Genomic DNA, 13,938 nt, shown 5'->3' with positions numbered 1-13,938 from the left:
CCCTTTTGAGCTCTTTTCCTGAGTCCAACCAAACAGGCTCTTAGCTGGGGTGCTCCTGGGAAGTACTTGCCTTTCTTTAGGCTAGAGTGTACAGCTGGAGCTTAGTGTAGCCCTAGACTTGGGCAGGTTCTTATCCTCACACGGGATCTTGCTCACTGACTCTGCTCCCTGCTGACTCAGCTGCTAAGCTCAGGAAGTCACATAATCTGGGCTTTTTTGCTTCAGGCTCCTCGGCTGCAGGAAGGGAATGGCTCTCACGAGTTTGTTATTGTTATTAAAAGGAAATTAAATTTACACTTCTCTGGGTGCTGTGCTGTGTCACAGCCAGACGGCTGCCCCCCTGGAGGGACTGAGTCTGCAGGAGCTGGGGCTAAATCTGTTTTGATTCTTCTCTTTATCAGCACCATATTTCATGCGCCCCTTTGTGCTACACAGACCAAGCTTTGCTCTGCATATAATCTCAAAGTGAGCTTTTTGTGCCAAGTGTTTTTATTGCAGAGCTTGTGCTCCGAGACGCCTTTTAGTAGCTGGCACTTGGAAAAGTCTTTCCTCAGGTTATTGTCTGCAAAATCAGTGTGTGTGGAGGAAGCACGGGGATTAGACAGATTTATTTTCTTCTCATTGTGAACCACGCTTACAGGCTGCCATGTGAGAGGGCCCTTCAGGCTTGGAGAACACTCTGGAGGTTACATTTTCCTTTTCTGCTCCTGTTCTTGGGGTGGGGTATTTTTGAAGAAGGAAAGTCCATAATTTATTGTTCAGCCTACATTCCATGATTGGCTCTGGCTCAAACAGATTCAGCACTGGACTTTTCATTTTCAGTCTCCTCCAGGGGGAAGGGTTCAGCCCCCACTCCATGATTTTTTTTTCCATTTATGCTCTTTTATGACCAAAACTGATTATCTTGGCCAGTGCTGGGAAATGCCTCCCAATACTGAAATCTCCATAACTGCAAGAGGTTTCCAGTGGGTTTTGCTTTTCAGGTTTTCATATGTGACATTTCTTTTTGAAAGCTGAATTGGAATGATGCTGTGTTCCAAAACTCCTTGCTCTTCTTGTAGGAATTCAGTATTTTGATAATTTGCTGAGCCTGAACTCTAGAGCTCTCTTCCTTTCCTAGGTCAAACCTGATAAAATTTTCCACATGTTGCACTATATGTTTATATAACAGATTTTTTTTGGGCTATAAAGTCACGCTTTATAGCCTCACACTAAGCACTATCACATTTAAGGTAGATTACAGTGATCTGTCATGTATTGTTTGTTCTGTCCCCTCTCCATGGGCATGTGACTGAAGTGTTCATGACAGTAGGGGAGGGCTGTCAGATGGGAAATAAGATGTTTCTCAGTCACCCTGTGCTGTGTCCAGTAGTAATTTGCAGGGAGTTTGAAGCTGTTGGCAGCTGTAGCTCTGAAATAACACTGAGCTGTCTCCTCTCTGCTATTTCACATGAAACTGAGAATTCTTGCAGTGGTTGTTTCATTTCCCCATCTGCTCGTCCCCTGCCTTATCTCTTGAGGCTGATGTCTTGCCACCCCATCTGCCATCCAAATACCAAGTTCCAGAAAACAACACGAGAAAGTTTGTGATGCAAATGCAATTTATTGATGTGTTTTTCATTTCACTGTGACATTTGAGACTGTTGGCTTTTCCTCCAAATTGTGTGTACACAGTCCCACTGAAATGCACTTCCCTCTCGAGGCGGAGGAAGTGGAAGGGTTCACAACTGCTTGAGAGGTATCCATGCACCTTCATGGGTACCAGGGAAAAATCGATGTCAGGAAGAGGTTTTGGGGTTTGGGTGATGTTTTGTTTGGCTGTCTACAGGGACTGCTGCTCATCTCTTAAAATTTCCAGAAGTTACAAAACTAGATTTGAATCTACAGTAGAGAACTCGGGTGTTTCATGTCATGGAATGGTTTGGGTTGGAAGGGGCCTTAAAGACCACCTAATTCCAACCCTGCAGGACTGTGGGATGATTATGATGGGGATGAGCAGCTCCCGTCCACCTCTGCTAAGTGCATGTTAAGGGAACAGCAGAGAAGCATTGCAGCACAAACACAGCAATTAAGGAAATGCTTGTGGCATGTTGTTGTCCCCATGATCCCTGCAAATACCAGCTAAAACAAACAGGAATTGTAAGGAAATGGTCATGGGGGGCATTGGACCAGGTGCTGCCTGTTGAGCCCTCTTGAGGAGCACAGCAGCCTCCTGGGTGCAGTGAAGGAGAACCATCTGTGCCACCCAGGGTTTTCTTGCAGCAGGGAGATGAAATTCATCTCAGAGCCACTCACATGTTTTGCAGTTCACTGTTTTCACTGGAGGTGTTGCAGTAACTAATGGTCAATGTCCTGTCACATTTGGGGCTTGCTGAGCTTCTTGGTGTAAGGCTTTACCATTCATTTTCCCTGTTAGGTTCAATTTCTGTGATTTTTTTTTCCCCTTGGTCTTCCTAAAGAGACAGGGCCTGGTTTCCTTATGTGCTGCTGAGCAGTCCCAGTTGGAATACCAGGAACTTGCAGCATGGCTGAAAATATGGTCCATGAAGTTATTTTATTATGAGTCCATTAAGGACTCTGCAGTTGGGTGGGTAACTGAGGTGTTCAGGGAGCTTATACAGGCAAAATGTTTTATTGCTTATTCCAGTGTGAATAGGCAGGAATAAGCTTGGTCCATGTGCATCCCACACCCCAGCATCCGTAGTGGAGCTCCCAGTTGGTCCCAGCTCTCTGAAACCAGGCTCAGCGTGCAGGTACTCCAGGTGAGAGGCTTTGCAGCCCCAGTCCCTGTGAGACTTGTCCTGGTGGATGTAATACTGTGTGGAACAAGCCTCCTGCTTGTGGTGGGGCAGCTTTTCCAGGAGGATTTGCAGCTTGCAGGATATATATATTTTTTTTTCTTTTTGTTGTGGCTCTTAACACTGTGCCCCAGGCTCCACTAAATAGACAACCTCATTAAAAGAGAAATAGCGATAGTAAAGCAGTGACTTTCTCATGCCATCTAACTCACATTTTTGACATGATTGCTGGACCCTCCAAGTACTTAATTGATTGACTTAATTGATTTAGTGGCACTGGAGGCTACAGCATGGAAATAAAGGGGCAAGATGAGGATAAGGGGTGAAAAAATTTATGATAGGTGCCAAGCAGCCTGAGGGAAATTAGAAATGCTACAGATCTCAGAGGCAGCTAAATCAATTCAGTGTGATGTACAGGGAGTGACCTGGGGGAAGAGGAGAAGCAGGGGATAGAATGGAGAAAAGGAGAGGAAACAATGGCTCGTGGGAGAGACCAGAGTAAACTTAAGGGGAAGAGGAAAGGCAGCAGGCTTGATGCAGATGGGTATTTTGGACTTTTGAGTTTAACACTAGGCAAAAACTTCTTAGTGTATGAATAAAATATAATATTGCCATTATGTTTAACCTAAAAAAGGAACTCCTGCATCATGAGAATGTCTTGTTACCCAGTTTGAGATTTTATCTGTGCTTCCACTTAAAGTCTCCAACATTTGCAGCAGTGACTAAAGTCACAGGAGACCTAAAATAATTTGGAGGCTGTGGATTTTGTTAACAACTGAAACTTAAATGTTAAATTACTTTCTAATCTCTGCAATATGTAATTGACTGTGTTGAACCATAATACAAATTAAGTCTTCTCTATAATTTGTTCTGTCGTGCTGCAGTGCTCCAAAACAATTTGGTACCTCACTTAAGGATTGGTAAATGGTTTGTAGCAGCTCTCAACACAGACAGAGTAAAAACTTCATATAGCATGTGATGGAATCCATCAGTATTGGCATACAGGGTCGTCAGAAACATCTCTGAGTTGAGAAATAATTATTTTATGTGCTTGTGGCCACTAGTAACAGGATTCTGATCTTGCATTTTACAGCAGTGAATCTCTCCTATCTGCAACAGGAGCCCCGTTTCTGCTGTGCAGGAGCAAAAAGTCAGACACTCAGTAAATAATGCTTAGAATGGATCATTGGAATATGTAGAAAGGACAGATGAGGTGAACTGAGGGCTGTGAAAACACAGATGTGTTTATATCTACATTTGAGTACAGATGTGTGCATGCACCATTGCATTTCACATGTGTGTTCTAACTCAGTGTCCCTCAAACAAGTGAAAAGCTCTCCTTAACACTCCATCCAGTAAAATACAGAAAAGGATAATTGCAGTCACCTTTACTTAATTTCTATTTCTATTGATACAGTGTGTAAAATATCATAACCACTGGAAATGTAACGATTTTTGAACAGTGAATGTGGATTCCCAAATAAATTGAAGCATCCCCATCTGCTCTCTTACCTTGTGGGTGATACTCTTCCATGGTAAAACAATCTTCAAATTTAATTCCATGAGGAAGGCATCTGATCACAGTTTAATTTCAGTGCAGAACGCTGCCTGGCAATCAATAAAGCAATGTCAGAGAACTTTGATTTAATAGGAGCCAGAGATAACGTTCCCTGTCATATGCAGAATAGAGAGATGGGAACATTTCATTTCATCCTAACAGATAGCATGTAACTTGGTTTTCAAAAAAAACCTAATAAATCAATATCCCTGTATTATCTAAGTAAGGTCCCATCATTAATTTTAAACGCTCAACGCGTCGGGAGAGTCTGAAGTGCACCTTCAGCCGAGCCACGTTCTGCCTGCAGCCACTGGCAGCACTTAACTCTGCCACGAGCAAGCAGTCTTGATACGGGGACATTAAGAGCCATTTACTGTGAAATGAAAATGAAACATGTCCAGTCTTTTGTTTTACACGGAGCCATCCATCTCTTGCAGGCTGCCCCTCCTTTCAGGTGCCACTCCCTGCCCCACAGCGGTGCCGTGGATCGCCCTGCGCACCCTCAGCCTTTTCCCTGCCACGCACAGACGTCCTCCCTCCTTCTGAATTTGGAAACTTTAGCTTCTCTTTCTTAACTCCAGAAATAACTGGTTGTTTAGAGATTGCCTGGATACCATGCTGGTTTTCAAGATGTGCTTTTCTCAAAGCCAGCAGGGATCTGGACCCCCAAAGAATTCTGTGTGAGGCTTTGCCTGCTCTCAGAAACAGCATTTTCCCTAGATCATGCAAGAGTAGGTCAATGTATCAGAAGGCAGAAATTGAAACTAATAGATTGTTTTAGATAAGCTTTCCAAGGATATGATTTTAATAATATCCATAATAAAATGCTGTTTAGTGCAAAGTGAGAAAGATTCTGATACTACAAGAGATGCTTCCAAGAGCCTCAGATTCATGTCCTGACTCTGGGCAGAGTTTTGCTCACACAGTTAAAATTAAATATTTTTATTATTACAATTCACCAAAGAGGGATTTTAAATAAAATGTGGACTTTTGCATTCAGCTTTGATTTCCAGTTGAATAATTACATTTACATTCATTTTCTGAGGAAAATAAGTATTTGGAGCTGCGTTACTGCTTGAAGTGAAATCTCTTGCACTGGCTGATGCTGATTTTTGTGGAGATAAGGCAGGACTGGTACTGATTCCTGGAGGTATTGGAGATCTCAGCTGTAGCTCTGCAGATCAGCCTGGCCTGGGAGTCACCCTGTGTGAAGCTACAGGTTTCTGCAGTCCCTGCTTACTTCTGTACCAAGAAATACTGATTCTGTGCCTGGGATGCTGTGTAGGTAGTAGCTAGGTAATACGTTTTTAATTTAATTATATTTTACTTAAAGATATCTAGAAAAATCATCAGTGGAAGCTTTTAGTCAACCTACAAAAGCAGGTCAAATTTGATTAGATTTTGAGCAAAAAAGAGGCTTAAAGAGTTCAGATATTAATTGGTTTTCATATCAGAATGTGTTGGGATCCAGAAAGTGGTGAAGGAGAAATGATGCTGCTTTTTTAATCAAACATTCTGATGGATAGTCTCTACTGTTGTTTGTTTTTTCTTAGCTCCTCCAGCATCACCACGCAGTTCATGAAATTTCCTACATTGCAAAGGATATCACAGACCACCGAGCGTTTGGATACGTGTGTGGAAAGGAGGGAAATCATAGATTTGTGGCAATAAAAACAGCCCAGGCAGTAAGTATCAAATCACTGTCATTTTCTGCCATGTAACTCATCTGAAAAGCCATTTTTAAGGAGCTGCTCAAGAGGCTGGTCTTGGGTTGTTGATGATTGTGCTAAGCTGGTCACAAGTGTCTGTGCAGATCTTAAATAGCAAATTAATGAAACCAGCTTGGGCAAAAGGGAGTGTGTTTCATTGTTCCCAATTTTTTGTGATGTGTTTTGTTATAATTAGTTATTGTTTACCTTTCTAGCTAAGCTAGACTGGATGAAGATAAATTTGTTTATGTTCCTATACTCATGGAAATACACATTGTGAGTAATTTCAGTGGATGAGAAACCACTAATAAATATGCCTTTACATTCATCCATGTGCCTTTTATATTCATAATGCTTTTTATATTCATAACTATAATTATCATTAATTTTCAAGCACAGTTAGTTCAGCAGGAATTAACCCAGGCCTGGGTGCTGAGATAGAAATTAATTCTATATTCAGTTTCATTGTGGAGGTGCTCGATCAGCAGGATGGGATAAGAGGTGTTTATTTTCCCCTACAGAAATTCTCCACCCTGTTTTTGCTTCCTTAGGCTGAACCTGTAATCCTGGACTTGAGAGACCTGTTTCAGCTCATCTACGAACTGAAACAAAGGGAAGAAATGGAAAAAAAGGCACAAAAGGACAAACAGTGTGAGCAGGCGGTATACCAGGTACACCAATAAGCTTAGCCTACTGCCACGAAAATTTGGGTTTGGAGTTTCCCCACCCCCCAAGTTGCTCCAGAGAGGCTCTGAGCATCCTCAGCACTTCTGACAGCAGTGGGTTTGAGCAGTGCTGGCTTCCAAAGGACCAGTGTGAGCCCAGCAGCCATCCTGAGCCCAGCCTAGGATTAAACTGAGCTGAAAGCTGTCCCTGGGGTGTGGTGAACCTGGTTAGCAGCTGGAAATGATCCCCTCATTTCCTGCTTAGTGTTTCTTCTCATTCAGAAGGAAAACTTTAATGAAGGGTCAGTGTTCTAAGCCAGGTTTTAAGTGTTGTAAGCCAGGTTTTGTGTTTTGTAAGCCAGGATTTAAGTGTCTCATACTTTAGGGGAGATTCAGTATACTTCCGAATGTGTGTATTTGAATCAAGTCAAACAAGGTGTAGATTGTTAAAATCGGATGGAACTTGAATAAAGTTACTTTGTACCATAATGTGACTTTATCTGTATCCTAAAGAAAGAAAACTATAAACTTACCTGCCCATTTTGCTTATTCCTTTGCTGTCCTTTAACTTCTGAGTACAGTTCTTTTATCTCTGCTGTTTATGTTCTTTGCTTTTACTGCCTGTCCTCTTACTTTGCTGTAGACAATTTTGGAAGAAGATGTAGAAGATCCTGTATACCAGGTAATTTCTGAAGCTGTATGGCCTTGGAGTTTCAGAAATGACTAGATACATGTTATCTTCAAACACAGGCAAAAACTTGAACAAGATGTTTTGAAATTTACTGAGAGGTCTTGTGAGAAACCTTTAAAACCTCCACAGAAAGTAGCATATTTAGAGATTAGGCTGTAAGTAATAGCACAATATGTCTGTAGAGAATGGAATGTTTCAGTTGGAGTATAGAAATATTAGATGAAATATGTCGTAAATGCTATTTAAATGTGGCTTGTGTATCCAGATTTTAAGTTTCAAAATGAGATTTGTCATCATTTTTAATACAAACTCTTAACTGAAAAGGGAGCTACTCTGAGAATTAGGGAAGGTGACATCTTGTCCTCACAGTAATAAGTTGACATTTTGTTTTTGTTTTCTGTGTAGCCAGAATTTAATTCAGAGGGTGAATATTTGGGGGGAAAAAAGCCAACAGTAGCACTGATGTTGTAACACACTCCCTTGTTAGTGTTTGAGCTATGATTTAATAATAGATCTGAAATTTAAGTCTTGCTCCATCCAAGAAAAATGTCTGGGAGCAAAGATGACTATCAGAAATATGTCAATATATTCATGTCCAATACCCTGCTGAGTGTGAAAAAGGAAAAGATGTAATTCCATTCTTGTGTTTTTGTGCTGAAACAAAATATGTGATAGTTTCCTTTTTTTTTTTTTTTTTTTCCTGGGGATTTTGTGTTCTTCCACTTAAGCATATCAGTGGGAGTCACACTGAAAGGATCCAATTCAACCATTAGTAAATATTGAACAGTGCCTAAGGTGCAGCAAGAAAGATGATAAGAGTCAGGATGCCCTAAATTACTGTTCAGCTATTATGTCAGGAGTTTTGTTCTGTACTCTTCATAATAAAGAAAGAACCTGAAAATGAAAAAGTGTTGTGCCAGCCTTTTGCTATGTGGCCTGTTCCACACACACCAGCCCCTTCTCCCAGCTTGGATTTAGCACTTTTATTCATAGATAATGAATATATGTGGAAATACTTGCCATTATGTAAAAGAGGCAAAATTCACGTTGCCTTCAGAAAATTAATATTGGGCCACAAGCAGTCTCCCTGGCGAGGAAGAATTAGGGAGTTGCTCTAATGATCATTAAGAGGAGATTTAGGCCCGTTCATGAAATATGAAGCAACCTTTCCTGGTGCTTCCCAACAAACCAGTTGTCCTGCTGCCAGCCTGTGCTTTGAAGTTGTTTCTTTAATGCCTGCCTTTGTTTTGACGTGGAATTCCAAATGGCCTTTTTCCCTTCTGTTTCATCTCTGACTGTCCCTTCTCTGGCGCTGGTGCCTTAGTACATTGTGTTTGAGGCTGGACACGAGCCCATCCGTGAGCCTGAAACGGAGGAAAACATTTATCAGGTATAAAACCTCTCCCCTCGCTGTTCCCATCGCAACGACCGCAGAGCGTTTGGTGGAAGTGCATTTCATACATAGCTCGCTTTTAGTTTCCATCCATCACCAAAACTGTCTTGGCATTTCATCCTGGTGACATTATCTGCCCAGTCACAATGTGATTTTTCTGTTGTTTGTCATATCAGCTTCTGCGAATTGATATTAACTTTGTCAACTCACAAACTTTTGAGTACACCATATGAGGTGATAAATGGAGATTCTCTTTTTTTTCCTGTTAATTTTTTGAAATTTTTTTACACCTATTCTGAGAAACATGCTTGAGCTGTTTTGTTGGCAGACCATCCAAGCAATTCCTAGAAATTTCAGTGGTGCTGCTCTTGTTTCTCTCTAACCAAGGAAATAACCAAGCAAAACCTCAGAGCTCTCAAGGGATATCCCCCCAGACCAGGGAAACTGTTTACAGAGTGCATATGTTATGCTAAAGCCCAAGCTCCACATTCTTCACACTGACAAAAAACTGCATTGAAAGCAATATAAAATAATCTTTTGTCGTTCAATTTATCCTCAAGGGATCGGTACGAGGTTTATTAAAATATAATGTGATTCATTTTGTATCACATACTAGAGGCAAATCTGAGGATAGGCAGAGATCCTTGTACGCTGTGAGAAAATTGTGATTCGAGGAAATTGCTCAGTGTGGAGGGGAAGGAGTTTCAAGCAGTGATTAAGCATTTCATCCAACTGGACTAGAGGTTGATCTCCTTGTAGGAAAGGATTGTAAGGTAGGCAGGAGGAAGGATAGAACAAAAAGGAAAAAAAAAGGAAAAGCATTAAGTAATGAGAAAATGTAGGAAGGTAATGGGAAAAATGAGAGGCTAGTGTAGCTGTAAGCTAAAATATAAAGGAGCTGAGTGGGAAAGGGAAATGCAAGTTAAACATTAGAAAATGACATCTTATAGATGCCATCAGAGGGTCATTAATATGAGATTCATTTAATTTCTCCCTGCTGCTCCCTTGGCACCATGCACATTCAAAAATGCAGCTTTTTGCATCTCCGGACCAAGACATGCAAAGCTCTCACTCAAGGTGAGAGTCTGCCTAAGGCTGAACATTTTCAGTGTTGAAAGTTTGACTGTTCTCAGCAAATGTTAAAAAATTGCTAGTCGAGTTGTCAGGTTTGTGCCAGAAACAAGGATCCCATGAGAACTAGATTCGAGGGAAAAAATGGTGATTGTTGTTCATCAAAGTGTGGAGCTTTTAGTGACACTTCAAAGAATTACTGGTGGAAGGAGGCAAAACGGGGCTGTTGCTCTCAGTGTTTGTAGATCTTCCAGCAGTCATTGGCGGGTAGGGAAGAAGTTGGAACTGTGTTCTGAGGAATAGCCCAGAGGACTGCAGGACTCCTTGGGCAGTTTCTTTTCCATAAAATGGAAACAGAAGGTGAAAAGCTGGTAGTGAGGCCTTGTCTCACCTCAAGGTACTGCTGTTGCTGTCCTCTAAGTCACCAGAGAATTCCTCAAGGCTTTATTTGACAGCATCTGGATGTGATGAAGTGTTTCCTCCCACAGTGGTCACAGAAAACACCTGTGATTAATGTCCCATACTCTGGATCTTCACAGTCTAGGACTCTTCTCTGTGTTTACCACAGGGACTGCACTACCTGAGTACAGCAAATGCTGAATTGGGGAGTTAGGAGTCATTTTTGGTCTCTCTGTAATTGATGGATGCTGAGGTGTCCCAGACAGGTCCATAGCCATGAGTTTCCCAGCTCCCACAGCTTCCTGAGCTCTTGGCTTCCACAAATATGGGTCTCCACACCTCAGATTTTACACTCAGATCACTGACAAAATTGTTTCTCTTACAAGATCCTGGTAATCTCAGAACCATCAGGCTACTGTTGAAAACAAAATTGAGAAAGACTCTTTTTTCTTTTTTTTTTTGTGCTTTTGGTTGATTGGTTGGGTTTTCATTTTTTTTAAATTTGATGCATATTTGTGGCAGCTTCTATTATTTACTGTGAAGCCTTCCCCATAGCAGACATTGCTAAACATATATCTGCTCAATAACCTCACACAGTCTTGCTTCAGCCTCACCAAACCTTTCTGCTGGTGCTGCTCTGGCTTTTAATTTGCTGGCATGCAACTAATTCACTTCTCCCTTGGTGGAAGACATTCCCACCCCTTGGGGAATTGCAGATGAAAGATATGTGCAGAAAGTGACAATTTCTATTTCTTTTTAGCATAATAGAGGTCACAACTTTCTTTTTAAGCATTCTTTCTCTGTCTGTCACCTTTCTTTGATACATTACCCCAAAGAGCGTCTGTGTCTGCTCTTCTAATATTATCTGTGTAGGTTGCTGTAATGTGTTAGGCAAGGACTCAATCACTGAGCACATTCCAACCCTCAGATTGCTTAACAGCAGCTCCTCTGCTGCCTGGTGTTCTGGAGGGGTGGAGATGGGATTTTGGGAGGTGGTTTGGTGTTTGTGTGGCAGCCCTGGTCTCTGTGGGAGAGGCAAGTTCTGCTCCGTGAGGAGCTGACAATCCGAGATTGGGGGTTTAGGATTGTGGTGCTTTTATTGCTGCAAGATGCAAAGACATCCAGATGGTTCACAGCCTGTCACAGAGACAGAGCTGACAGCAGAAATAGTGCTGGTACCTCTTTCTGGTGCTGCTAATCAAAGGAAAAACAGCAATTCCTTGCAGCCCCCAGAGTAAGCAAACAAATGTGGTGATGCACAGCAAGAAAAGACAGCAGGTCGGGCAGCAATGAGTTGGGAGGGGGAAATGGCTTTCAGGAAAGTTCCTCTGTCTTCACATGAGATGCAAGGAGCTCTTCTCTGAGTATAAATTGGAGTAGAAACAGGGGGATTGATAGTGCAGGGAAATGCTCAGTCCACAGTCAGCTCTAGATGTAGGTGCAAATTGGGATGACTTCACAGAAAGGTTGGAAGGAGGAAGAGGAGAATGGCTGAAAGGGAAAGATTTCAGAGAAAACAGAAAAAAATGCACACTGTTGAAAGTTTAGAAACAGTTTATCCTTCCACATTTCTTCTCCTCCTGTGAAAACCCAGCTTTCCTAAATCGACCATTCCTGATTCCTGCTCCCACACTGTCACCTCCAGCTCTCTCCAGTCTCTTTCCAGACTCTTGTTGCCATGGCACTGAATTTTTACCAGTTTCACATATCTGAGGTGATACTGGCTTTACTGGAAGTGGCCAGAGAAAACCAAGGATAGGAGTAGAAGAGATCTTCCACAAAGTTCATTCACTTTCTTTGAGAGTTCCTGACAAGCTCTTCAATGTGCACCAAGTTAAAACCACAGAGTTTCTTGTGAAGGCTGTGATGGGGTGAAAGAACAGTAGGGACAACAGTACAGAGAGGATTTTATACAGAATATTATATAGAATAATAAATGATAGCATATCTCAATGAATAAGTAACATTTCTTCAGCTTCCCCTAGTCCAGTCTGAGTTTAATATAACTTTTGTACTCCGAATGCCTTGTTTGGGGGAAAAGCACCACTGATGAGAACAGGTTACTGTCCTTTTTGCTTTTGTAATTTTCAATGGACACCCAGTGCTTCCAGGGAGGAAAGGAAATATAATCACAAATTATAAATATGCAAACAAGTGGTCCTTGGGCGAGCACAGCCCAGTACTACAAAGCAGCTGAGTCTGCATGAGCAGGTTATAAATCCCCTGGGTGTAAATCATGACTGGTGGCTCAACTAAAGTCTCACACAAAGTTTAAAGTGCATTGTCTCCTGCCCATCTCTCCTGTGTCAGGCTTCAAGAGGCCTTAGTTCCTTAGGAAAATCGGAGCATTATAACCAAATATTTCATAGAGCAGCCAGAAGGCCCCATCACTGCAGTATTAGGACTCTTCTTAGATGATTAAATGAATTGTGAGGAAGAAATCTGACACAAGGTAAAAACATCTCTTACCCTCACCTTGGTAACTCTGCTCTGTGTCTCTTCATCTGGGGAGATGATGCACTCACCTAACCATAACTTCCATTGCACATCTCTAACCCCCAAGTTAAAGGGAAAAACAACCATTTAAGTAAGGAGGAGCTCCAAGTACACCTGGACTTCATGCAACCAAAATTATCTGAGAATGGAAATCTCCTTTCTGAACACTGCTGGGCTGTAGAAAATTCAGATGGGTGTTCTATTTCTTCAGTATTTCCTCCATTAATGGTCCTACTTGGATAAGAAGGGAACCATCATCGATTTCATCAGTATTAAAAATTAGTATTAAATAAACTACTCATTTAGGTAGACCCTTTACATAAATAGCACTTGCTCTTTGCAGTTTTTCATCCAAGCTGCTTTTGTAGTGACCTCAGTTTTCCTTTGCTGTTGCAGGTTCCTACCAGCCAAAAGAAAGAAGGTGTTTATGATGTGCCAAAAAGTCAACCTGTAAGTGTAAGTATCTCCCCCATTTATATTCAGTAAAGGAAGTGTGTTTTTTAGCTTCTGTGGCTTTTATTGTTGTCTGTAACATTTGATACATTCCTCGTGCTGTGACTTTTGTCAGTGATACGTTATGGGTTGGTGGGGACTGTGATGTCACTTACATCCATCTCATTCACTGCTTGAATCTCCTTTCTGCCTTTTCTAACTCATTTTTAGGCAAGTCACCATTTGTAAATGTGTTATTTGTGCTTAGGAGTTGACAGTAAGCCTTCTGCCTGTTAATGCTTGAGGTGCTGCCTGGTTTTGAAGGGTTCCTCTGGTACCCAAATGCGTATTATTTCTGTAGTTCTCTAAGTATGCTGGAAACTAAGCTTAATTCAGCTGAATTTTTTCTGTCCTGTGCCTTGCGTGCGCAGGAAAATATTCAAAAAATAGGGGTAATATGCTGGTGTAGCTAAAAAACACCATTCCCATTCTGTATATTGGTATTTTGGAAAGGTGAAGGATTTCTTCCCAAAATGTGTAAAGAATGGTAACAAGTGATTGAGGGAAGTGACAGCTGCCTTAGAACAAGGTGTGGGTTTGCTGAAGGGTAGGTTATGCTGTTCAATATAAATTTGTGCTATAAATCCCTCAAGAAATTGTTGGATTGCTTTGGTTACACAAAAAAATTAGTATTTCTGAGGATCTGTGTGAGAGTGGAGAAAAAAC

At 41.5% G+C, this 13,938-nt stretch overlaps 1 protein-coding gene across 15 annotated transcripts in view; it reads left to right on the top strand.

Moving 5' to 3' along the window:
- The window catches only part of DAB1 (DAB adaptor protein 1), a 414,913-nt gene that overhangs the window by 373,004 nt on the left and 27,971 nt on the right, over positions 1–13,938 (top strand). For 12 of the 15 annotated variants that reach the window (XM_068198864.1, XM_068198857.1, XM_068198863.1 and 9 more), the window contains 5 exons: positions 5,910–6,041; positions 6,617–6,736; positions 7,374–7,412; positions 8,746–8,811; positions 13,177–13,236. In XM_068198864.1, the coding sequence (XP_068054965.1) occupies positions 5,910–6,041; positions 6,617–6,736; positions 7,374–7,412; positions 8,746–8,811; positions 13,177–13,236 (417 nt within the window). The remainder of the gene's footprint in view (positions 1–5,909; positions 6,042–6,616; positions 6,737–7,373; positions 7,413–8,745; positions 8,812–13,176; positions 13,237–13,938) is intronic. The other 3 variants (XM_068198870.1, XM_068198869.1, XM_068198866.1) reach the window with 2 other exon arrangements.

The sequence above is a fragment of the Anomalospiza imberbis genome, chromosome 9, assembly GCF_031753505.1.
Source record: "Anomalospiza imberbis isolate Cuckoo-Finch-1a 21T00152 chromosome 9, ASM3175350v1, whole genome shotgun sequence".
Taxonomy (NCBI): Eukaryota; Metazoa; Chordata; class Aves; order Passeriformes; family Viduidae; genus Anomalospiza; species Anomalospiza imberbis.
This window is presented reverse-complemented; position numbering and strand designations above follow the sequence as displayed.